This window comes from Corvus cornix, chromosome 9 (assembly GCF_000738735.6).
Source record: "Corvus cornix cornix isolate S_Up_H32 chromosome 9, ASM73873v5, whole genome shotgun sequence".
Taxonomy (NCBI): Eukaryota; Metazoa; Chordata; class Aves; order Passeriformes; family Corvidae; genus Corvus; species Corvus cornix.
Window position 1 is genome coordinate 20,272,075 of NC_046339.1, and position 26,563 is coordinate 20,298,637.

At 37.2% G+C, this 26,563-nt stretch overlaps 1 protein-coding gene across 5 annotated transcripts in view; it reads left to right on the forward strand.

Annotated features, from left to right (window-relative positions):
* Positions 1-26,563, forward strand: part of PER2 (period circadian regulator 2) — a 46,352-nt gene that overhangs the window by 5,664 nt on the left and 14,125 nt on the right. The window contains exons 2-14 of one of the 5 annotated variants that reach the window (XM_039557323.1): positions 1,166-1,222; positions 2,099-2,162; positions 4,050-4,302; positions 10,629-11,133; positions 11,827-11,895; positions 14,986-15,140; positions 15,645-15,766; positions 17,300-17,501; positions 19,071-19,122; positions 20,458-20,600; positions 20,817-20,895; positions 25,619-25,725; positions 26,324-26,477. In XM_039557323.1, coding sequence (XP_039413257.1) covers positions 10,847-11,133; positions 11,827-11,895; positions 14,986-15,140; positions 15,645-15,766; positions 17,300-17,501; positions 19,071-19,122; positions 20,458-20,600; positions 20,817-20,895; positions 25,619-25,725; positions 26,324-26,477 — 1,370 coding nt within the window. In that variant the 5' untranslated portion in view covers positions 1,166-1,222; positions 2,099-2,162; positions 4,050-4,302; positions 10,629-10,846. Of the gene's footprint in view, positions 1-1,165; positions 1,223-2,098; positions 4,303-10,628; positions 11,134-11,826; positions 11,896-14,985; positions 15,141-15,644; positions 15,767-17,299; positions 17,502-19,070; positions 19,123-20,457; positions 20,601-20,816; positions 20,896-25,618; positions 25,726-26,323; positions 26,478-26,563 lie in introns of all 5 variants that reach the window. The other 4 variants (XM_039557326.1, XM_039557325.1, XM_039557324.1 and 1 more) reach the window with 4 other exon arrangements.

A 26,563-nucleotide genomic window follows, 5' to 3' on the forward strand; every position in this document is an offset into this window, starting at 1 on the left:
TGAAATTTTGAACAGCAAAATGGATGTGAACAACAGGAATGTCTAAAGAGTAGCATTAACCTGGAGCTACTGTAAATGTAATACCCCATGGTGAAAAGTGTGTCCTTTTTCTTAAAGGAGAGGAGTAGTAGACACACAAATATACTGCTTAATGGGGATGTGTCTTGGGGTGACCTTATGATGTGTATCCCACAGGATGTTAACAAATATTAAAGCTGATACATGGTATTGAGATACTTGTAAATCCAGTTTCACCTATAAGAAAGGTGAAATATATGACTGCATGGTGGGACATGATAATTTTTCCCTCCCTTCTGTGACAACACTTGGCAACCTCAAATGTATCATTTTTGTCCTTTTTTTCAAAAAGGGTGAGAGTTGACATGCAAATATTAGAGTTCTGGCTATGGATGTGCTTAATTGTCTCTCCAGTTCCACTCAGGAAGAGAAGAGCATTTTCTCGTTACAAAGAAAATAAGGTGTTTTTTTAAATTCACACTTGCATACAAGTAATTTTTATTTACCTTTAAGAAGGCACTTTTTCAAAGACTGGAAGCTGGAAGGAAGGATGTCTAGAAATTAGCATGGGGCATGTGAAGGAGATGGTGTTTAGTGTCTTTACAAGATGTCTCAGCACAGGCTGCTTTTTTTTTTATTGCAAATACACAACCTCTTGGCAATTAAATTTGGCTGTGGGCCAAGTCTCTTGTTCAAGGTGAAAGAATGAATTTGAGAGGTGGTTTCTGTTAGCTCTTCGGGATGATCAGTTCAGATCCACTACGGAGTCTTGAGCACAGGTGGTGGGTTTAATAGCACGAGGCATAATTACCTGAAAGGGTAAAATAAAGTTTATTTCTGGTCTGGCAGAAATGAGAATTTGGAGGGGTTTCTTGTGTTTATAAAAGGAAGATAATTCAGTGGATAGTTATTCTGTGCATTGCTCAAGGAACCAATGTAGAAGTTAGATTACAATAATAAATACTTTTATCAGTAAAATTTCTTGCATTTCCTCTCATCTTGTATTGTAGTCTTTATAATTGTTCTTCATCTGTGGAAGACATATTTTGCATGGTTGGACTTGTATTGCATTATGAAATGGACTTGATTTATCTTTTGCAATAATTTTTTTCTTGCTTATAAAACTTGATTTTTTTTTTTTTAATAGGAATATATTGTTGACACTTGGAGATTTGGAAAGATCATGATTAGTACATTCATTAAGGTGAGTGTTTTATGCTGTACCTGAGAAAGTGATTTGTAATATCAGTTCTTTCTTAATGAGTCTGAACTTGGGAGGGTGGGAGGTGTCTCTGTGACTTTGTTATTGCTCTTTTCTGTACTTCCTTTGAGATGTAGTGTCAGAATGCCCAAAAATAGAGATCTTCAGGGCTCTACATTTCTAAAGACCTGTTGCACAGATCATGAAGTACATGGAAATGCTGTGGCTTCTCTAAACCTTTATGAAACTGAAATTTAGTGTAATGTCAGTATCAAGTGCTGCGTCTGCATTGTGAGCTGTGCAGATGTTCATTAATAGCTTCCATTTTTTGGATTGCTCTTGCAGGTATTAAGGAACTTTCAATCATGAGGAAAATTTTGGGGTCCAGAAAACCAAGTACTTACTGTTACTTAGATAATCAGGATGGTAGCTCAGGAAGAAAAGGGAAAATATTGTGCTCCTAAACTTGAATTTAAAAAAGCAGGTCATAGCTTCCAACAGTATTATTTGGTCAGTTGTGCTCTGCTTTGAAAATGAAGAAAAGTTGATGGTTATTGGAGCAAAAAAAGGAAGCATAATTAAAAGAGAATGGTGGAGGAATGTAATCTGTGATGCAATGAAAATTTATAATGTGCTTTCATTAAATGTGATCTGATGATGCGACAGTATTGGCCCTAGACAGGAAAGATAGCTGATCTGGATAGTACTGTAATATTGCAATACCCATGGAATTGTAACTGAGATTTTGAGGATTAACACTACAGTGTCTGTTTAGTCTAAATGATTGAGAAAAAAACCCAAACAAACCTGGTTTTCTATGGCTGGAAAATGTGATCTGAATAGGTTCTAAAAGCTGGCATTCTCTTTTCAATGCTGCAGGTGTGACTTCAGTTCTCTGCAGAAAGTGAACCTGGTTCAACTTGGTTTGCATCCTGTATCACAGGTGTGTTCCCTACAGCAAGTTTTTCACTCTTTTATAATATTTGAAGTCTTCTGTGCTTAGAATAGATATATATCAGTATGGGAGGAAATGAGGAAATGTCACAAGTTCTGTCTTCTTTGTAAACTGAAAAAATTAGACTTTCTTCTGTGGAAAAGACCTTATTGGAGATGCCAGCTGTAGATGAACTCTTTTAGTGCTTTGGGTCTTGGGCATATTGAATCACCTGTACATTTCCTCTGAAAAATAATAGAAAACAAGTAGAATTTGCTGCCCCTAATTCTGTTCAGATTGTTTAAATACAAGTCATTCAAACCAGGCATTTTGTTTCAGATAAAAATCCTTTTGGTGTAATTTGTCTTACTTTCCCTTAAATTGTAGAACGGCTTATCATGAGAATTTTTAGTAGTTGACAAGGATTATACTTAATGTTTTAATGTCTTCCTAAATGTGTTTAATAAATGAAACCAATATGATACACAATTAAAATGGTACATGCTGCTACTGTGAATATATCTTCAAATATATACTAGACTTTTTTAAACCTCTTTTACTTTTTTTAATTGAAAATTTTACAGGGAGTTGAGTTAGTGTAAAGGAATTGCAAGAACTGTCTTTAAACAAGGATTTAACTGGTGCTGAAAGACATTCCACATTTTCAACATCCAGGCTAAAAACTGTGAAATCTGCAAGTAGTTCTGGATACAGCAATTTCTAATGCTTCTTGTGGTCAGAGATAAAGCCTATAATTTAAATCCTGAATTATCAATTTATGATAAAAACAGAAACAAAACATTTAAAGAACCAACACAAACAGATTTATATCATAATACGAATATTTTAGAACTTGTATTGGCTTCACAATATTATGCAGGATGGAATGTTGTGAATAAATTCTTCCTTTAGTCTGGCCAACACAAATGTACTTTTAACAGTTGGTAGACGTGCAGCATGTTAAATTAAGGCATGTTAGCATGGGCTGTCTTCCAGAGTGGTTAGCTTGGGATTTGAACACTGTTCCAAACATTTCTTCTGCATATTCAGATGAAGCATTTAAAATGATGTAATTGTCTGCCACACAAATGTTGGTCTTCTGAACTTCTGATTTCTATTCTACCATTTCTTTGTGCTACATGGCAGTGGCATGCACCAACAGACTTAGTTTCCTAGACTTGCTAGAAGAACTTTGAGGTTTTTTTTTAATTTTCATCAAAATTCCCAGTGGCTCTCTTGAGAAACTGTTTTTATTAGGAAGAATAATAGTGTTAATGGACTTCACTAGTACAGACTTCTGACCATAAAAAAACCACCTGTTTTTACTGTGAGAGTGAGTGAGCACTGGAACAGATTGACCAGAGAGACTATGGAATATCCATTTTTGGAGATACCCAAAAGTCATCTGTTGGTGGTCCTGAGCAGCCTGCTCTAGGTGACTCTGCCTGAACAGAGAGTTGGACAAGGTACCTCCAGAAGTCTCTTTTGATCTCAACCATTATATGAATTGAAATTTTGTAACTGAAATTTTGTAAAGGTAAAATCTTTAATGCTCTTACCAATCCTATAAGTGATATAGGGTCATAAAATGATATCGTAACCAAACTTGATAAGCACTTGGAACTCCTGCTGACCACATCAGGCATTTGGCTCTGTGCCCTACTGGGGAGGCCAGCCCTGTGTTCTCAGTGGCTGTGTCAGCCCATGCAGACTGTACATAGTATGATACCACTCTGATTGTGAATCCGAAGGGTTATTTTATCTAGTCCAGAGGATGCTATTACTTTTAAACTCTTTAAGATCTTGTTTCAGAGCAAAAGTGTTTAAAATGCAAATTTGTGTCTTGTTTCTCTGCTGTATGACAGTTTCATGTTTAACCAACATTTATCTGCATAGGCGTGACATAGCTGTGAGCATCTCTCTGGTATCTGTTTGAAGAGGACACTGTTGGGGGGCCCAGGTATTTCTTTTATATTTTATAGTTATAGAGGTGTCCGGACTCTGTAATGGTCAAAGATTTCCAGTAGAAGAGGATGAGACAAGAATTAAATGCATGTGGGAGACTCTGGACCTAGGCACCTCATGCTTTTGATGCTAGCTGGGAGGGAGCTTGATAAACACTTTTGCCACCTTTTCGTAGAAAAAACAGGTAAGAAACACACATAATTATTATGATTCATGCTAGTAGAAAGATGATTCCCCTCCTGCCCCTCTAGAGCTTATGCAGAAAATATATTGTTCTGTGTTTGTGTTATCTTTAAACTGGAGTTTAAAGTCATATATATGTATTAATTCTGAACAATATTTTGGGTATAAACTGGGAGTTACCTTAGTTGAAGCTAAAACATTTTTAGCCTAAAACCGTACTTATTCTTAAATTCAGGTTTGAGTTTCTTCAGTGAGGAAACAATCTAGTTGGAAGCATCGTCACTGTGGGCCCTGATCTGATGCCAGCTTCTTCCTGTATAGGTGCTGCTGTGAATTCAGGGTGGCGCTTGGACAGCTCTGGAACAGGGCTGTGTCTTGATCAGTTCCCTTTGTAAAGTGGCAGCTGAAAGCAGTGGTTAATGAGGATGACCTGTATAAAGCTATTAGTAACTCTTATCTAAATAACAGTCTTGTGTTCAGGGTTTTCTTGAACTGAAGGTTGAATCTGTATCAAAAAGTTGTGAAATTCAGATTTTATGGGAGCATTTGTGGTATACTAATAATTTTATTGACATAAGTAGAAAATTGAATTGCATCTCATTGCTTGTTTAGTAAAAGAGCAAAACTTGTTCATGATTACTTGAAGTGAGATAAGTAATCTAGTAGAAAAGTTCCTTTTCTTTTTTTAGTAAAAATATCTTGGAAGAAATTATTGAGCATCTTTGTTATTGTTTCTTATAGTCTGAGAATATTGCCATCTTTTTCTTTCCCCTCTTCCTAGAAAATGTCCTAGTGAAGGTAGTCTGTTAATTGTTCGTGCTAGGGAAACATGAAGCTCTCAATGTTGGTGAAGGTGCACAGTTGAACAAGTCACTTTTTGGATTATTGTTTGTTTTCCAACATTTTCTTGTAACATTTTTTGACTACCAAGCATTTAATTATTGTCTAATTGCACAGGGAGAATGCATTCATTGTAGATATTAATTTTCAGTTATCTCTGAAATTGCATGATATGATAAACCCTTGCTAGTTATTTGTCATCTAAATAAGAAAACTTTTGTAATTTTGCAAAACGAAAATCCAGAAGACATGTGGAAGCCCTTCTTGTTGACAAGATCTTCAGTAAAATTTAATCTTGACCATTAGGAACATCTCCCATAGGTGCCAGTACAGTTAATAGTACCGAATATTTACATATCTGTAGTCAAAAACTATACTGTGGCTCTTGCTTTGTTGGGAATATTGGTAAGTTGATAGTAGTTGCAAATTTAGACTCAAATCATTAGATCTTACTCAGTTCTTGAATTGGATGATTTTTTACTCTGGATTGTTAGTTTCTCATCCTTTATATGCCGGTACTAAACACAGTTGTTGTGTGAAAAGAAATCTGGAAAAATCCATTCTCTGAATATAACCAGATCTCTGCTGAAACAAGATTTTTGGGTTTAAAGTTATGGTTTCAGAAGAAATCTGCCTCCTTGGTGTTCTACAACCCTTCTTAAGGGTGTTTTTCAAAAGCAGAAGCTCAGTTACTTCTTTCAGCATTTGTCTATACATATTTTAGTGTGGTTTTTTGGTGGTGTTAAAGTTCTGGCTGTTTCCTTTGTCTTACTGCAGGATAAAGGAGTAACTCTGGGTAATGAATAACCAGAGGACATTTGCTGTATATCTAACCTGGCAAGTCAATGCCTATGTTTGTCCTTAGTGCTCAGTGGAATTATGGTGTCTTTGACACACTGCATCAGGATCTTAGCAAGCTCTAGTCTTTGCCAGAATGAATAGAATGGTTTTTTGTGAGCCAGTTCCCTTAAAATCAAGCTTAACTGGTGCCAATTTAATATTTTAAAAGTTTTTATTTATAGAGTCAAAATAGACAATATCTGTTAAAAGTTTAGAAAGATGGACAAAAAAATAAAGAAAAACCTGGCTTCTTGCAAGATCAAACCTAAAAGAGCTCTTTGTGTTTCCATGTTCAGACGCTTCCTGAACTTGGGATGGGATGTAATTGCCTTCCTCAAACTGGTAACAGGAGAGAACCTCAGACAAGGAAAACATGCAAGCTTTTGCCTTCCAGTGTTGTTTCGTTAGTGATTGGGAATTTATTCAAGCATATGAGTGGGATGAATATGTGCAATTTATTATGTTATTTTCCCTGAGATTAGTTTCAAAGATAATTAATCTCTCTGTGATGTCTGACCGGCTGTGCACCTGAAGTGTTTGCACAGTGCTGGTGCCTGCATGCAGATGTTCCACTTAAAGGTCTTTTCTCTGCTGAGAGTGAAGTCTAGCCAGCTGCATCACTTCTTATCTAAATTGCAGAGCATGGTGGAGGGTTATTGCCAGTCTGAGCTTTTTTCACAGTTATTCCAATTTCTTCTAAGAAAATGTCTCCAAAGTTAGGGCATATATTAACATTGCATAATAAATTTAAAAAGCACCAAGATTTCCCCAAAGTAGTAAAGTCTTGTTTTAGAAATGCCTCTCTTTCTTTTTCTTCAGAAGCTCTTGCAAGTTTATCATAATATTTTTCTTGTTCCTTCCTCTTTACTCTTCTGTATTCCTTACTCTGGTATGTGCCTTTGGCACTGACGCTTTTGAGATTTTGAAACAGAAGAAATTTTGTGCAGGACTGACTTTCAGTGACGTTAATCTTCCAGTCTTGCCAAAAAAACCCATTCCAGCTCAAGCTGAGCCAGTTCATTTGGAAACATACCTTTAAAGATGACAAGCTTGTGTTTTCTCCATTACTTGAATGCTCTTTTTTTTTTTTTTTTTTTTTCTGGTGTGATTGTACTTGGGATCCAAATTCTAGTCACTTTAATGTAGTTATTAGGTGTGGGCAAAGCTGCAGAAGCTCTGGCATGTTGTTAGTTAGAACCAGAAGTGACATGACTGAATTGCTTCCTGACACAAATTTCTGCCAGGTATCAAGAGGAAAAAAAAAAAAAAATCATGTAGTGTCTCCTAAGGGTCAGCATCTTTTTCTTTTCTGTTGGTAATTCTCTCAATCTGTACTCACTGCTTAAAATAAAAATGTTTTTTAAAACCCTGAAAGCTTGACTGTCATTGAATCAATCAACTCTTGTTCCAGGAGTTACAGGAAATTCCTCAAAAGTTATTGGATAGCATATAGATTTGTTTGTTTGTTTATTTACTTAGGGAACAATTGTCTCCCATCTAAGGAAACACTGATGAAGTTTCCTACAAATACTTGGCAGAAGCTAGCCTGGGTGTCAGGGAAAGAAGGGAGGAGATGAGACAATAGATGATATTTGGAGGTGGAGAAAATTAGTCACCAGTGGTTTAATAACTCAGAATTTCAAACTGTAAGACTCTACGTGCTAGCAATGGCACATTTTCATTGCCCCTTAAACTTCCAAGGATTGCAGAAAAGACTTTGGGAAAATAAGGAAGGGTTGTGTCAAAGAAACATTTGTGAACAGCTCTCATGGCTGGAAATTTTACAGCACATGTAATCCTCTCTGGCTTCAGAATTCAGGAGAAGAGGTTTCTCGTGCCTAAAGACTAAAACACAAAATATTTACATCAGAGTAGGAAAGCTGTGGCACAGTCATTGCTCTTCCTATAAATAGCACAGTTTTACTAAAACCACATTACTGTGATATATACTGGGCTAATTATCTTCACAGAACTTAGGGCTATGCTGAAAGTCTGTTTTCTGGTAGTTCATGTTTATAAACCTATAAATAGTGATTTACATAGTTTTCTTTATAGGATTAAATATAGCAGCCCGAAGTTATTTTTAAATTTTTTTTTATTTTGTGAGCGCTCTTTCCCCTTATCTCTAAAGAAAACATATAATTTCCTAGCAGATAGTGGTGTTTTGATCAGGGCAGTATTTTTTCTCATGTATCTAAAGCTCTTTCAAAGTAGCATTTTGTCAGGAAAACAGGAAGAAACTCCAACCTTGGGCACAGAATATAGTATGAGAAATTTTAGCTCTTGTCTTAAGTTTGTACACCTCAGACCTCCTTTAAGGTGATGCTGTGAGTGCCTTTTTTCTGAAAGCTTCATTTCAATCATGGTGGGGTTAATTACCTTTACTCACTAATTCTCCATAGAGCTGTATAACCACAGTGTCCTCTGAGGAATAATAGACAACTGACACATGGGAAGTGGCTTTTGAGAGTGGCTTCAGTTATTTACCCAGACATGCTCTGATTTACACAGCACTTGCAGTAGTGTTCAGAGCATCTCCTGGGTGCAAATGGATCAACACATTTATAGAGCCCTCCTCACCTGTGCAGTAACAGGAGGTTTGTCTCATGTGCTGCCCATGCACGCATGCCCTGTGCCACATTCCATCTTGGCTCTCCTTGGTGGTTTTGGTTCCTCTCACACCCAGCCAGGCGTGGCTGAGCACAGGCCATGCCTCTGCAGCCGCTGGCATGGGCAGCACTGGGCACTGAGGCTCGTGGGCAGTGCATGGCCAGAGCCGATGGAGCTCCACTCAAAGGTCTCCTAAGGAAGGCAAGGGGAAGTGTGAGCTTGCTCTATCGCAGAGACTAAATTAGAGATGAGCTATCTGACCTAGTTAATCATTGGCCACCAGAGAATGTGCCATTGTGACATAATCCTACAGTTTCGTCTCAGAGTAAATATTCTTTTATCGCATGGTCTGGTTATGTAATTTTCAAGACAAAAGTGGTTAACCTTAGTCCAGAAAAAAACTGTCAGAGCTACTGAAGGGTAATTCAGTGCCTGTATAGTAGTGCTCAGTACAGCAGCCTAACAGGATGTCTGTTTTATCTGGATTGAAGTACCTGAAGGGAATACATGCGGGAGGGAAATGTCAGTATATTTTACTCTACTGAAAGGCGTTTTTCTATTATCACCTATAATAAAGTACTAGCGAATAAACTCGTAAGGAAAAAAAATATTTATATTTTTATACCATTACTGATAGCCTAAGTGGATGTCCTTAAACTATACTTTTAAATGAAAGCAGATACCTTGCATATTATTTTGACCTGATGAGGAGACAAGTAGTGTTTTCTGAAAAACTCAAAAAAAATGTAAAATGTCTGGAAAAACATCAGTTAGGAGGGTAAGAAAATAGCTTCCATGTGGTGTTGCTTTGGGGGAAGTTGAATCACAGTGTGTTTTAAATTGCTATTGTGAATGTTTTCAATGACAGTCTTTCTTAAAAATATAAATATTTATTTATTTGTGTTTAAAACAAAACTGCTGTAGTTAATATTAACAAAACTTGGTTGTGAATTTTTTTATTGACTGTTATTCCAGTCAGAGGTTTATTAGTTAATAAGTGTAATCTTGAATATTTTAAAGGAACAAAGAGAAAGGAACACACATTGTTCTGTTGTCTTGAAAGCAACAGAGATTCTCAAAAGAGAATCTTAGTTCATAGTTTTACACTATTGTTGTCTCAGAGTTGCTGAAATGGATGAGGATGTGACTCAGATTAAATATGATTTTTTAATTAATAAAGCTGAACTGCTCTCCAGTGCTTCTCTTTTGATGGTACTTCAGTATTGGTCTGTCCTTGATTCACCTCTGTATACAGTTTGATTTTTGAGCCTGGTGCATTAGAATTTGGTTTAAAAGCAGGGATATGGGGTTTTTTTTTTGTTTTAACCTTACTTTTCCAAGCAATTTTTATCATACCCCCCCAAATTAGTGGTAATCAGTAGACAAAATTATTCTCAGGGTTATTCATGCCTTAGAATTTTTGGTGGTGGTAAGTAAGTGTGTTTGTATTCTTAGTTTCCCTGTTCCTACTGTATGTTCTGTCTGCCTACCTACATGGCTTTTGTACGAAGACAAACATGAAGAGTATAGCAGTGTTCCCTCCCAACTGATCTTAAAAGAAAAAAAAACCCAAAACTATGTATTTAAAAAACCCCCAATATAAAACAGAAAAACAATCCAAATTTCCTCCAAACCAATTAAGCAGCGTCCAGATGTCTGAATGTAGTATTTTCTTTATCAAGGTAAACTGAAAGGCAGTGGAATGGTTTCACTGAAAATCATATTATCCAAATCTAGGTAGCAATACTGTCAAGTATTAAGTAGGAAAATAGAAAACAAGGGAATATGTGAACTTTTAAGGAGTTTTTCCATGTTTATGCAACTTTCTTTTTGTGTGGGTTTTTACTAAAAAAGAAATGCCCTTTTCATGATAAAACATTTTGAGATTTTCAATTTAACTGAAACATTTCGCCATTTAAGTGCTGAATATATTAACCATGAATGTCAATTTTTACTTTCTTCAGTCAGTGCAAATTCCAGTTTGTCAGCAAGGCAAATAAGAAAGTAATTTTTTTTCTTCCTTCCCTTCCTCCTCAGATTTTTGCATCTGTACTTCCAAACAGAGCTTGTACAGAGGGAAAATTCTGAATATGGCTTGATTTGCTCTTGGTCTTGACAGTGTCTCTAATGAGTGTCCCACGGACTCTATCAAGTTCTGGGGGTTCTCCTCTAGCACTGAGGAGCAGAACCCTGAGCAGCAGCCTGGTATCAGTGGAAACATTTCTCCGTCATTCTCTTTAAAAGAGCAGCTGAAGATGAGTGATTATTCTGGACTTCCAAGTAACCATAGCCAGATGATTGCTGAAGATTCAGAAATTCAAGCAAAGCCTGAACACTCTCATGAAGTTCTTCAGGAAGATATTGAAATGAGCAGTGGCTCCAGTGGAAATGATTCCAGTGGAAATGATTCCAGTGGAAATGACTCCAGTGGGAATGACACAAATGAAAACTATTCAAGTGGGCATGACTCTCATGGTCATGAATCTGATGAAAATGGGAAAGATTCAGCAATGCTCATGGAATCTTCAGACTGTCATAAAAGGTAATAGCTATCATTAAATACATTCCATTTTTATTTTTGCCCCTGAAGACTTTTTTCATTTGAATCAATATTTCTGAATAATAACTAAGATATAAAGCCTGTTCAGCATAGAGCTGAGTGTGCTACTTAAGTTGTACTCTCATGTGATGTAAATTGTGTAATATAATTTATAAAGAAAAGGTCTCTGCTGTTTGTATGGTCAGCATCATTTGCATCTTTCTACTCATTGTGTGTTTAACTTGCCTTATTTATTTATTTTCTTGTACACCAACTTCTGTAGTTGAATATCAAAACCTGTCAGTTGATTCTTGTGTGACGATACAACCATGCTATTTTAATCTTTTAAATAATAGTTTATTGTACAGAGCAAAGCTATATTAAGAACCACCTCCCTAGTGGTCCTGTGAGGACCAGGGTGATAGGACTCAGTTATCCTTATGGATCCTTTCCAGCTCAAGGAAGGTATTCTATGCTTCTTAGACAAATGTTTACAGCTTTAGTGCCCATTTGTTGTACCATGCAGAAGCTTTTAAAATTTGGGGTTGGGGTTTTGAGGTCTTTTGTTGTTTTGTTTTTTTTTTTTTTTTTTTTTTTAAGGTAGCCAGTCATTAATAGGAAAATAAAAAGCTAAAATTAACTAAAAGTTGTTTGTTAGGTTTCCAAATATTAATCTTTTTTCTTTCCTTTTTCTAGTTCAAGCTCAAATGCGTTTAGTCTGATGATTGCAAACTCTGAACACAATCAGTCCAGCAGTGGATGCAGGTAAATGAATAGGCATATATTTTTCAGTAATTTGCATGTATGCTAAATGCTAAAAATGAGATAATGTCATATTTTGGGTTGTTTGTTTTGTTTTGCCTCAACCTGGATGACTACACAAGAAATCCTGTCTTTGCTTCTCTTCCTGTCCATAATCAGTAGCATGTTGTATTAACCACTTGATTAAATTAGAGCTTTTTGTTGCTGTTCCATGTGAGTTGTGTGGTAACCTTTAAAGTCATGTTACTTTGTTTTGATTTGGTAGCTTAACTCTGTAATTTTTTTTTTGTGAGTCCCATTGAATGTTGCTTCAGTTATGGTGGGGTTTTGTAGCTTTTAAATTTTTTACTCTTCAGAATTTAATCTGAACCTGGTGGTGTGTTAATATCAGAATTCACCATTGAGTTGGATTATTCCTGGTGTCCAGCAGCTGTATCATCTGCCTCTCCTATGTTCCATTTGCTGGGATTCAAGCCTCCAGGGTGTAAGGATAAAGGATACACAAACACCAGCTGCAGGAATCCCTCTGTATGAACTCTGCTTCTGTCCCTGATAGCCTTGAGGACCATGGTAGCTTGAAGGCTCATCTTTAGATACTTCAGAGTGCCCTGCTGTACTTGTTTTTTTTAAGTCAGCTGATCAGGAGATCAAAACCTGGTCCTGAGCAGATCAAGGCTATCTAGCTAGAGCATGGTGATGTTAAGACCCATATCTGAGACCTGCCTACCTGAGCATGTTTCTACCTGATGCAGTTCCTAGAAAAGTAGTAAATTAAAATTACTCCTATGCACCATTTGTTGCTTGCTCAACATATTTTCTGTGTCTGCCTTGCAGGCACCTGGAGAGCTTGTTCCACGCTGTATTTTCAACTGGAAATTGTGATCTAGAGTTTATGTTGCTTAGTATGAAAGGGTGAACCAAAGGCATTTCTTAATCTTTGTTTCCTCTTGATTCATTTCTCTTCACTTGCAAGATCTCGGAGGGAGTTACTTAGTGGATTTTTTTTGACATTTCAGTTTTAAATTTCATTAATAGCTCTCTGCTCCAAAATAATTAGGAATCCAGATGGTACAGTGTTCTCCCCAGCCATCAAGCACAGTGCTAGGGGGTTACAGGGTAGAATCTGATAATCTTTTGGGAATGGGAGACTGAAGATATCTAGACAATGCTCTTTAAAGAGAAGACTAAAGTAGTCTGATAAACTACTTATCTCTGTAGGCTCAATCTTTGATTCAGACTACTGGGGTTTGCATTCAGTATCAGTGCCAACCAACAGCTCTAGTTTGCTATCTGTAGGTACCTTTCCAGTTTGCTGTCCACAAAAAGCAAGATGAAAAGCTCGTATCTTTATAGAACTTCCTTATTCTGTCCTCTGCAAGTCACACCTTCCCTGTGGCTGCCTACTGTGCCTGATGCTACTGCTCTCTGGAAAAACATTTTGGAGTTGAGTAACTTATTTTCCAAGAATGTCCATCTTCTGTATTTGCTGCTACCGTAGGCTAATTTGGAAAGGTTTTTTTTCTTGCAGAAGAGTCTGACCACTCTCATGGAGCAGTCTGTACTCTGAGAGTACAAACCAACAATATGCTCAGTTATTTCATAATCTTTCCTCTCTCTCTTTTTCCCTACTGCCAGCATGGAGGGTTCTTCTATGAACCTCTGTTAACAAAGCCCTGTTTGATTGCAGCTGTCCAAACTGTCAAGCCACATTGTACACGTGATTTTAATACAGCATGAACATAATGTTTCCCAAGGGAGTACTATGCTCTTTTTGTTTGATCCCTTGCCATTATTTCTTGGTACAAAATGACCAGTGAGTAAATGAATACTGTGTTTCTCATAGTACATTGTGATGTCAGCTAGAACAATGTGTATTCTCTAGTACAAGTCAGCTTTGTCACTTTGCAACCATTGTTGGTAAAATATACCTAACACCTGTCAGATGATTTATCTACCTTTTCAAGCTCTTAAAACTTCCCAGAAAAATGTTCAGAAATCCTCTTGAAAATTACTTGGAAGCTGAAGCCACTTTACTAACCGCTTCAGTCAGGCAGTGCAGTTGCCAAGATTATTGTTTCTACAGTGGTGCCTAGGGTAACTTCTTACAGATTACCAGCCATGACAATCAGGTGGTAAGAGAAGACCTCCCTTTGGAAGGGAAAAAATTTTCAGGAAGATTTAAGAACAGCTCTGTAATCCTCTTGATCATGGTGAATGATCAGCTTTTAAAATCTCCAGTGTGAAAACCAAGGTGATTTATTATTTTAACTCCTTCCTACCCATCTGCCATCCATCTTTGCTATCCTCTCCCTCACTTCCCTCACCTCCTTTGGTCTTCCTTTTGGATTGTGTCAGCACCTCTCAATAATGGGGAGAGATACCGGGAACTGTAAAGGAAGGTGATAACTTTCTGATATTGGCACTGATAATCTCTGTATCACCTTCTACACTTAGACAGTTCTCCTGAACACGCACCTGAGAACTGTGAATGCAGCTTCTGTCTCCAGCCTCCTCTGATTCTTTTCCTTATAAATTTAGTCAAAGTTTCCTTATCTTACTTAATGTATTGCCATGCTTAGCTGGGATATGTTATTCAAAGGATTTCTCCATTTGTTTTGTTAACTTGATACTCTCCCACTGCCATTCCCTTTTCAGGGACCTTTCTTAAGAGAACCTGCTTGAACAGGAGGTGAAGACTTGAATGGGCCTCCTGCTTCTCTCCTTTGAAGTCCATGAACATTTCTGAGTTTCATTTTGAAAGGAACTAAGGAAAATACCACTAAAAAGGGAGGAGGGAGACTGTGGCAAAGAGAAAAAAAGAAATTCTGTGGTGCTTGGGCATATGTACTGTTGCACATAAAGAGTACATTTTACAATCACACTCCAGGTGGTGGTAAATCTTTCATTTTAAATGGTAATGTAAGAATTTCCATAAGTTCTGAAAGTTGTTACTGGGTACTGGAAAAGTTAATGAGGCTAGTGGTACAAATTGATGTGTATGACAAGTGTCAGAGTGCATTTGGGCTTCTTGGAGGATGATGTGTCACTTCAGGCATTCAAGTGATGTTCTGTTTTTTGTTTTTCATCTTACAGTAGTGAGCAGTCCACTAAAGCCAAAACACAAAAGGAATTGCTGAAAACATTGCAGGAGCTGAAAGCTCACCTTCCGTCTGAGAAGAGAGTCAAAGGCAAATCTAGTGTCCTAACAACATTGAAATATGCCCTTAAAAGCATTAAACAAGTTAAAGGTAATCAAGTGTGATACTGCCTAGTTAATGCCAACCTGGCTAAAGTGAAACTTTCAAAACAGGAATTTAAATAAACTTGGCATAACACAGAGAACTGTATTATGTCTGAAAACCTTTCTAACCAGATATTTTCATGTCATTCCTACTTGTTGGCTCTGTTAACTTTTGCTCCTTTGGGAGTTAAAGCGGCTCTCTAGAGGCTTCATATTTTACTACTGTTTGGTTGAGTTAGAAAATTAATTTGAAAACAATTTACAGTTTCATACTGTTTGAACTGTCGAACAGCCTGAAATTCGTGACCATTCATATATGGGTATACTAAGATGTGCACATTTATTTGAGTTATTGATGAGGAAGCTCTACCAAGGCAAAAGATGTATGTGGAATAGTGCCTAGACTTCCCAACTTCTGCATTTTGCCAAAAAATGTTTTTGCTGCTTACTGCTTCTAGGCTGGGTGTTTATTGATAATCGTGATTATAAATTGTTTGTTGTTCTCATGTAGCCAATGAAGAATATTACCAGTTGTTGATGATTAATGAATCCCAACCTGCTGGTCTCAATGTATCATCTTACACAGTGGAAGAAGTTGAGACTATAACTTCAGAATACATCATGAAAAATGCGGTGAGTGTGGTGACCTGAGTCTGCAGTGTGTATTGAAAATGTTTTCTAGAACTGGAATTTTCAGGCATGCCTTCTTTTTACAAGGGAAGAGTTGGTAGTTAGGCCACAAAGCTGAAGAAAATGCCTTTTGCCTTCCAGGGGATGTTGAGGAGAAACTGAGCCTTTTCAGACTTCACAAATACAATTTGTTTCTGTCAGTTAGGTGGGAAATAAGTAGTCTTGAACTCCCTGATCCTCTGAATTGTACCTTGTGCCTGGAGGTCGTGGTGTGACACATACCAATATCCGTGAGATACAAAGCACTGTGAAATATCATTAGTTTTCATTTTAGTGCACTTGCAAAAGTTGGAGAGTTAACTTTTTCCAAATTTTAGTCAAGGCAGATGGTGAATCACTTCAGCTTATTCTTATAACTAGAGGTTATTTGATGTTTCACCAGTTCTTTGTGTTAGTGTGACTGAAGAGTGACAAAAGTGCTGGAATCACTCTGTCCTTTTCTGTGGGATTTGTCTGGTCTTCGCAACAGGTACAAGGCTTTCTGTGGGATCCAGTGATACTGTATTCTCATTGAGATAAGAACAGCTAGGACCATCAATGTAGTTCTAGCAGTGAAATGATAATCTGAATGATTTTTTAAATTATATTTATTTCCATATTACTAGTATTTTAGGGATAAGTTATGGAGCCTTCAAAAAATAATGGCATATAAGTGTATTAGAGTGCCTTCTACTATTTTTTTAAACTGAAACCTCTGTTTGAATGTATGAAGTTCTGGATTCTCTAAAACAAGAGCATGGTGGGGGATGTTCCATAGGTTGAAGTAGGTGGGTTTTGTTGAATCTATGAATAGTAAAAGCTGCCCACAAGGTGAAATAAATAGGAAGTGTAGAGTACAACTGAGAAATTCAGCCAAATATCATAAACATTTTTCAATTAATCTGAATATCCATTTGTGAAAGCAGTGTTCTGCTGACAGCTCTTAAGTTCCTGTACAGGGTTTGTGAATGGAGCATGAAGGGTTGTGACGCAGGAAGCTCCTCTGCATCAGGAAGAGAAACAATACAAGTGGAGTGTGTGGGACTTCTTCCCACCTGTGTACTCATTATTTTTTACTAAGTGGTTTCAGTGGATGGACCAACTAACACAACCTCTTACAAACAGCTGAATTTCATAAATGTAAACCATACCTGTAACAAGCACAGGGAAAATGGTGAAGTTATATAGCTGGAAGGTCATTAATTCTTAATTTGCAAATTCATTCTGCATCATGGAACTTTAGACAATGATATTTAGGGCTTGTAACCCATAAATAGTCGTGTATTATTCTTACTACATAATTGGAAAGTATTCTGTCTGTGTCTACTTCATAAGCAGATTCATTGTGTTGAACTACATCTGTAATAAAATAAAATTTCCTTAATTCTCATTTTGAACCTACTAATGTTTTTATATCTTAAATGTTTTTCTCAGAAATATGTGCTGCACTGAAGAATGTTTCAAACTGTCTAAATAATTTGAGATTTATGTTTTTAGGATATGTTTGCTGTAGCTGTGTCTTTGATAACTGGGAAAATTTTGTACATCTCTGATCAAGCTGCTTCTATTCTCCGCTGCAAGAGGGGTTATTTTAAAAATGCCAAATTTGTGGAGTTCTTGGCACCTCAGGATGTCAGTGTGTTCTATACTTCTACCACCCCATACAGATTACCATCATGGAATATTTGCAATAGAGCTGGTGAGTGGTCTCAACAGCAGATATTTCTCTGACCTTCTTTCAGTCATACAAATGCAAATACTTGCACTGATTTGGAATGTCCTTCCATCCTTCCCCCCATCACTTTTTGAGGGTATAGCACACAGGGGCATTATTAGAACATCTCTGAACAATACTAGGTGTATAAATCTATTTTATAAATCAGCAGGATTTGTCTGTTGGTCAAAAGTCTTCTGAATGTCATTGTTTATCAGTTCTCATGCCCCTTTCAGCCAGCTGGTGAAAGAAAACAAAGTAGGAATTTATGCTGAATGGTGAATTTACTTTCCACTTTTACTAGCAATCAAATTAAAACAATTTTTCTTCACATTTTCTCTTCCTCAAGTATAAAGGGGACATTACTCTGTCTCCTTCCTTTTAAAATGGTTATGATTTGAATACTGGACACCTTGATTACGGTGTAGAAAAAGGTATTCCAGCTGCCATCACTGTGCACTCACCAAGTGTAATCATAGCTCTCTTCTTCCAGCCTTAGAAAAATTATATTAGGCATAATTAATGGTGAAGTATGAGATGTCTCAGGGCACTTGATATTTGTTTGTGGTAGGATTGTTTTACTCACGTACCTACAGCCATTAGTAATTGAGAAATATCTGCCAACTATTTCAAATAAACACTTGAAATTCAAGTCTGCTCTAAATGTTTGAAATTCCAATCCATTGCATACTAAATCTATGACATTGAGCCAGGGTGTGAACCATATTTAATCTAAAAAAAACCAATTAGCAATAAACACGTACTAAGCAATGCATACATAAAGCAGGTCAAAAGGGACCTTGTGGGGTCTCTAGTGCAACCTCTGGCTCAAAAAAGGGTCAGTGATAAATGCTGACCATATAATCCTGATTACTCAGTTATGCAGGAGGTTTTTTGGTTTTACTTTCTTGAAACATTTTCTGTAGCTCTATTATGTTTGTGTATAGCTTCAAGTTTAAGAAATGCAGTAAGTAGAACTGTGCACACTCTCTTGTGTATCAGCTGCCCTACGATATAATATCCAAAGGTATTGTGCACTGGAGGCCCTTGAAATGCCAGAGCTTCCCTTGGAAATCAGTGAGTGGCTACTCTGGAAGAGGAGGGAAATAAGCTTAAAACATGAGAAGAAGCCTTCAGAAAAAAGAGAGAAGAGGGATGGTAGGAAGTGTATTTGGTGATCGAGCTGTCCTTGTGTCTTTCTAGGAAAAAGGTCAAATTTTGGGGTCATAGGTAATCAAGCATTTTTGGTCATTGGTATAAAGTACTGTGAAAGAGTTGATAAGAGTAAGCAGCTCAAACTGGAGAGCTGTTTAGATATGTTTAGGAAAAAGACTTGATAAAAGGAGCTGTGACTCACATGCCAGCCTCAGAATCTGAGTGATGTTCAGATTTAGTTGCCTATGATGTGCATTGTTTAACAAATACATATGGAGACTTCAGGGAACATAAACTTAAAAAAATTCAACCTTTATTATCTAAGGAAAATTCTTGTACGAAATATCATAATCTTCTAGTAGTTTGTAACTTGGTATGAAATATGCTTAATATTTCTAGAGTCTTCCACCCAGGATTGCATGGAAGAGAAATCTTTTTTCTGTCGCATCAGGTAAGACAATATTACAAAGCCTAATGTTGCATTATGAAACCAAGCATTACATAAATATTAGACTTTTATAAGAACCATATGGTATGTACGTTTCATGCTTTTTCATAATGTGATTTTAAAGCAAAACATATGCACATCCTTGAGTTGATTAACTGTAGAGCTACAGAGAAAACTGAACTCATTTTGGGAAGCTGCATCTTGGAAGTTAATCCATGTGAATATTGACCTTTGTGCCATAAAGGAAGGTGATACAGTGTCTCCTCCTGCTCTGGAAAGCCTTTGGTTCATGTAAATAGAGCTGTTCTGTTTGGTGCCTGCTTCAGAGTCTCCTTCATTCTAAAAAATTAATGTCTCAAATTTGTCTCAAGTATCCCCTGGGAAGATACTTGAGGGTAACTTGACTTGTCTCTTTTTGCAGTTAATAAATGGCACAATTCTTTGGGTTTGGTTTTCTTCCTTCTTTTCCTGCCCCCAATCACTCGTCTTTAGTTGTTTGTTTTTTTTTTTTTAATTTAGGCAAAGCTGGCAATGTAGTTCATGTTCTTTCTTGTGCAATTTGATTTCTTGATGCTTACTGCCTCTCTGGCAGCATTTCTGAAACAAAAATAGCGGATCCAATTATTTAATTACTTCTGGAATAAATGAATACTTATTATTGAGGTATGAATAAACTTTAAAAGAATTGGAGGTAATGCAGAGCTCCAGAGTGTTGCATTGGATGTACTGTAGAAGTACTCCTGGAGTTACTGGACATTTTTTTATCCAACTAACACTGGTTTCAAAAGCTTTACTTTTATAAAGCTCCGCTGTTATAAACTTATTACAACTGATTTTCTTTGGTCACTGTGTAAATGGTGGTTGTTTTCATTACTATGTTTGCATTCTGGTTAAGCAAACACCTGTTATTAAATATTGAGTCTTTACTCCTTCTAAACTGGAATAAATATTGATTAAAAAGATGATCTTTATGTTAACTGAGGGGATATAGCAGTCTTCATAAAAAAGCCCTGTAAATTCATCCCTCTGAAGGACAGCAAAGTAACTTAATCTATTGCGTGAGCTGGGTTTTTCGATCAAACTTCCATGTAATGCTGTTGTGGATATTTGTTTTGGGCAATAGAAAGGACAGCACAATCTTTATGGAAGTTGGTATGCAAAGGATATTATCAGAATTAGATTCTCTTCCATAAAAAAAAAAAAAAGCTAAGATCTTGGGTGCTATTTTAGTAGCTAATATGCAGTTCTTGTGTCATGAGGGAAATACAATGGACAAATTAAAATTTTATTTAGCATAAGATGAATCTGTTGAAATAATTAACTCTCTTTAATTATTAGTGCGGGCAAGGAGCGTGAAAATGAGATTTGCTATCACCCGTTCCGGATGACTCCATACCTTATCAAAGTGCAAGATCCAGAAATAGCAGAAGACCAGCTTTGCTGTGTGTTGCTTGCAGAAAAAGTCCATTCTGGTTATGAAGGTAATCCTTGAGTGCACAAAGACTAGTTTGCTTTCCTAAAAGTAAGAGCTGTTCAAGCTTTATTATAGTGAAAGAGAATTGTTTCTGTTCTCTATCCTTGCTGAGATGCTGTGAGCTAGCAAGCTGCTTTCCTGTATGCTCTTGGCCAGAATTTTGGCAGCTTGAGGTATTATATATGAAAAATCCCCAGTTAATATGCTTTTATTTTTCTCTTAGCACCCAGAATTCCTCCTGACAAAAGAATTTTTACGACTACGCACACACCGACCTGTTTGTTCCAGGATGTAGATGAAAGGTAACTTACAAAAAGTATTTTTCAATTTTCTGTTGAGCAAGCTATCCAATATCTTTGTAGTATTTTAAGAGGTGTTTGTGGGGTTAAAAAATTGTGCAACTGCTGAAGAGTGTTTAACCTAAGAAAAGTACATCTCCCCATTTTAACTAAGCATGAGAACACATTAAACCAGTATTTAAGTGTATTGAAGTGCTTGCTAACAACTTGTTCTTCCACTTTCCTTCCCTCTGGGGAAATTCTGGACATAAATTCAATCAATGAACCCATGGTCAAAAGAATTCCTGTGCTGCCAATTATGACCTGTATGAGACACTTAGGTGTGAGGTTTTGGGTTTTTAAGTTTGATTCAACAAGTATGCTGCTGTCACTCTCTGCTGGCTCAGATACAACTAGAGGTACATCTTTTAAATGCAATATTGGATCTTTTCTTTAAAAAAAGGTATATAAAAACTGTTCAAATTACACTGGCTGAAGACTTCACATTGCTTTGACAGTCATGAAAACTGGTTAGAGTAAGTATTTACGTTCTAAATTAGAAACAGAAATATCACCTGGGATCTTAATGTATGTACAAAGACTTAGGAGCTGAGGTCTAAACCAAGCTTTCATAGAATCATTTAGGTTGCAAAAGACTTCTGAGATCAAGTCCACCACTCAACCCTGTCCCTAAATGCCTCATCTGCACATTTTTTAAATACCTCTGGGGATGGTGACTGCACCACTTCTGTGGGCAGCCTGTTCCTTGACAACCCTTTCTATGAAGAAGTGTTTCCTAATACCCGGTCTAAACCTACCCTGGTGTAATTTGAGGCCATTTCCTCTTGTCCTATCACTTAGTACCTGGGAGAATCAATGCTCTCACCCAGCTTGCTGTTGTCTGCAAACTGATGGAGGGTGCTCTCCATCCTCTTGTCCAGATCATGGATAAAGACATTAAACACAACTGGACCCAGTCCTGAGCCCTGGGGAACATCACTTGGTAGCAGCCACCACTTGGATGTAACTCCTTTCACCCCCGCTCTCTGGGCCTGACCATCCAGCCAGTTTTTTACCCAGGAAAGTGTGCACCTGTCCAAGCCATGAGCAGCCAGTCAGTCTTCTGGACTGCTTTTGGTGGAGTCTTGCAAAGGATATTTAGGTGATGGAGCCATAAGGTCTGTGGAAAGAACAGAAGCTACTCTTTCAGAGTCAGGAGCATGTTTGGCTGAGGGGAAGATGATAATCTCAACAAGCTTTTAAGGACAGTGATGCAGTTTGGAATATTGTAGCATTTTGAAGACTTGATAAGAGAATTCACTTATTCCTGAGTTGAAAACACTGCCTTTCCCCTTTCTTTTCCTCTTTCCTTGGTATTTTCTTTGTGGTGGTTTCTGATATTTGGGCTATATATGGGACTTCATTTTGATTTTATTTTTTTTCCTCCTTAGCAAAAACTAAGATAGCTACAATGGTAACATCTGACTTCTGAGATTCTCCCCTTTGTTTTTAAGCATTCTAAGAATGCTAAAACTTCCTTTGTAGGTTGAGATGAGGGGGATGTCTTCAGACAGAGTAGGAGTATAATGGACAATTTTCAGATTCTGTGGTATTTTTTGTGTGGAAATCTTGTTTCAGAAAAAATATTTCATTCTTGGCAAAACCTTTAAATGCAGCAGAAGAGAGAAGGGATTGGGGAAAGGAGGTTTATTGGGATGTTCAACTAAGATGGAGTCAAGGTAAAAAGAATACTGTTTGACTTCTGAGACAGTTTTATCTGTAGAGAGGCAGACGTTGTGGCTAAGTTGAGTTCCTGTAGGATAGACAGTGCAATGCTGACAAACTGCTTTTCCATGGTGTGATTTATACAATCCCTCTAAACAGCTGAAGTTGATAAAAGAACTGCTTAATCCACTGTAGTTCTGTCTTCTTCATGGATTTTTCTCTCTTTCATTCCCACACATGCTCCAAGCCAGCTGCAGAGTGGGTTTATCTTTTCAAAGAGGCTGAGGGTGCAGTGCAAAGCTTCTGTTCCTCTGTGCATCCACAGCTCAGTGATCTCCAGTAGTCACTTCACAGAAATGGCAAGATTACTGAGTGGAGAGCCTTGCCCTTATTCTTGGGCTTGAGTGGAACAACTCCAGTAAATACCTTCCCTGTGGATACTGTGGAAGCTTCTTTCCTCTCAGTCTGATGTTACCACTTGTTCTCAAATACCATTTTCTGACACTTCCAGTGAGGGTTGATTACATCTTAGTCTGAAGTTAGGACTTTGCGTCATTTATTTCTGTTCTCGTGATTGTGTAGTTGATTTTGTTTTTAATTATTTAACTCCTGAGAGCATTGGCAGCCAGATAAATGTTTACCAAGGCATGCATATGCAGTTTATTGCTCTTAAGCTCTCCAGGGTTTGGTGGAATACACAAAGCAATAGCTTCTTAGGGAAAGCAGAGTCTTAATATTTAAAAATGTGCAACTGAGCACCTGCTGTTGACTGCACATTGTTCATAATACAACCCTGAAACTGTTGCTTGACTTGCATAAAATAGAGTTAATTTCTGTAATCAGTACGTGTTCACGGGTTGGAAAAAATGCATATTTGTCTGAACTCTGCAGGTGGATCTCTGCACAGAGTATGTTAAGTAAAAAGAAATATTTTCTTGAAATTAAATGGGTCATTCCCATATGTATTTGTTTTAATATATTTGATACTTCATGTGTATAATGGGTGTAAGTAGTTCACAGCAGAGTGATCTTTGTAAATTAATTTAAAGCAGTTTTGTATGTAACTTACAATAATAATATAAAGATACTTCTTATTCATGTCTTTTTGGCACTTTAAATGTCATTCTATAAAACACAAACTAAACTTGCAGCATCTCCTCATTAGCCATTCTTATGCCACACATGCATTTGCATTCATAAAATTAATTTATTAGCTTAACCTCTGAATTTTTATGAGTTCCTCATTATGAGGAAGCATAATGATGCCGAGACATCATTCTCAAATACAGCATTACAGGAGCAAAGAAAGGCTGGTTGGAAGGGACTGCTGGGAGGTCTTGGTTCCATCCTTTTGCTTGAAACAGAATTGTTGCCTTGTCCTGGCTAAGGCCAGCTTTGGCCTTGTCTCAATAATGCCTGAAAGCCTTCAGAGACTTGGTATGGGAAACCTCCTGTGTTTGCACTCCTCTGTTAAAAACCTTTTTGTAGCATGCAGCATAAGCTTTCCAGACTCCACTCTGGGACCATTGCCCATAATTTTATTGTCTGGCACCATCAAGAAAATTTAACTCCATTTTTGTAACTCCTCTTTCCAGCAGTGTGGGAAGCTCCTGGATCATCTTTTAGTTTCCTTTTCATCAGAACAGGCAAGCCCAGCTCAGTCTCAAATTCTAGATCCCTGACTTTCATAAAGCAGGTGGCAAAGAACAGGAACAGTGCTGAACAAAACCTTCTTATGATGTTATTGATGAAGCCCTAAGTGAAGTCATTTGGAGTTGACTGAGATTGTAAAGTCCTCTAGCAGCACAACTTTTCTCATGTGCTTTGAACTTGGCAGCACTTCTAAATGTCAATGTATCAAAGTGAGATGATTTGGTATGAGTTTCATGCCAGTTTCTGCTTTGTTGCTTTAGTTCATCTGCAAGCTTTTAAAACTCATTATTAAACTAATTGCTTTGATAAGAAGGCATTAGTTGCTATCCTCTTTCTCCTCTCAGCCTCTTTGCTGGAAGGGTGTGTTTGATGTTTTGGGGAGCTGATGTAATTCCAGTGGGTTGTTGGAAGTGCAGTGTTGAAGGCATTTGTTGCATAATGCTTTTGACTTCCTACACGACACAGATCCCTTGTCTGGTGCACTGGGGCTAAGTTCTTCATTGAAGCTATTCAGACACCTGAGTATCTCCCTACCCCGGGGCTGTGTCAGTGAGTGGGGCTGGGGGGAAGGTGTACAGTGTTTTGAGCTTACAAGATGACTTGCTGGCATCTGGCAACTTAAACATTACTGACTAGCATTGACTTACTACATTTTTTTCCAAAGCACGTTTTTTTTCAGTGGCTAACCTGCATGGTAAGGTGCAAAGAGGCTTTTGTGAACTTTCAGTCTTTATCCTTAATGCAAATGCTTGAAGCTATCAATAAAAATTATTTTGTCACATAAATTAGTTTTTTGCGTCACTAGAAGTGGTCATTGATAACGTGCAGGAATTCAGTAACATTGCTTTTAATTCTCTAGTTAATAAGCTTGCTCCCATGCAGCTCCTCTGGGTTGAACTCTTAACCTGCCTGTGAGAAAGTTGTCTTGAGTGCTGGTCAGCTCCCCTGTTGCTAGTTCAGCTGTAATAATCCTGTGATCCTTAGCCATGGCTCACAGCCAAGGGATTGGGGTACTATTTACCTTCATGAGAGTTTTACAAGATTAAACTTTATTAATGCTCTTTTAAAATTAGGGTAAGTATTTATCCTCTAAAGTTAGACAGCAAAGGAAAGACAGAACTGCTGTAGCAGACTCCTTGATTTGGTCTAATCACCACCCCAGAAACAAACAAAGCCCCCCTTGCCCTAAGTGTACTACTGTTGTTAAGTTGGCACTGCTTTTTCACCAAATGTAAACTTAAAGTTATTCATTCTCTTTATAGGAAAAACAGCAGAGAAAACTTAACTTAAAGTGAAAAAGTTTTAAACATGAAATACATATGTATTCTACTTGATTTTTATTATTTTTTCTTTGTCTTTCTTTCTCCAGAGCAGTACCTCTGTTGGGATACCTACCTCAGGATTTAATAGGAACACCAGTCTTGGTGCATCTTCACCCAAATGACAGACCCTTAATGCTAGCAATTCACAAAAAAAGTATGTAACCTCTTATTGTGGCAGAAATACAAATTTTTTTCTAGAACTTAATAATAAGGACTACAAAAACCTCAACAAGTAGTAGGAGAAAATTAATTGTGACTTTGATTTTTTTCCACAAGTAAATACTGAATCTTTTACTGCACAACTTGATTCTTAGTGCAAATTCATGAAAATGAGAAATCACTCAATTTTGAACTTCTGTGAAGCATATGTATCTATTGTAAACAAATTGACTATAAATTAATATTTCATACATAAAGAAAATTTTCTTGAGAATGACATGATAGAAGTTGTCATATCTTAAATTACAGTATTTTTTATTTCATAGAGAAGAAAATAAGAGCCATTCTGGCAATGTTTGTAAAGCTGCTTCTTCAGTCTTCTTTAGGTTGTTGTATTCTAAGGGTGATTTTTTTGACCATAGTCCAGTAAATTATGAAGATTGGCTTATTCTGATAGCTCAGTATTTCTAAATGTATCAGTGTATCCCTCAGGTGGCATCTTCCTCCTGTACAGTTCATTGTAAAATCCTGAATTGTTGAGTAGAATTGTGCAACCCTTAATGTGAAATGTCTGTTTGAATCCTTCATTGCAGTTCTTCAGTACGGAGGGCAGCCTTTTGACTATTCACCAATCAGGTTTTGCACTAGGAATGGAGATTATATCACCATGGACACCAGCTGGTCCAGTTTCATCAACCCTTGGAGTCGAAAAGTTTCTTTTATTATTGGAAGACACAAAGTTAGGACGTAAGTCAATATATTTTTGTTTTCCCTTCCCTCAAGTTTACATAGTGATCCTTAAGAAAGACAGGAGGGGACAGAATAAGCATTAG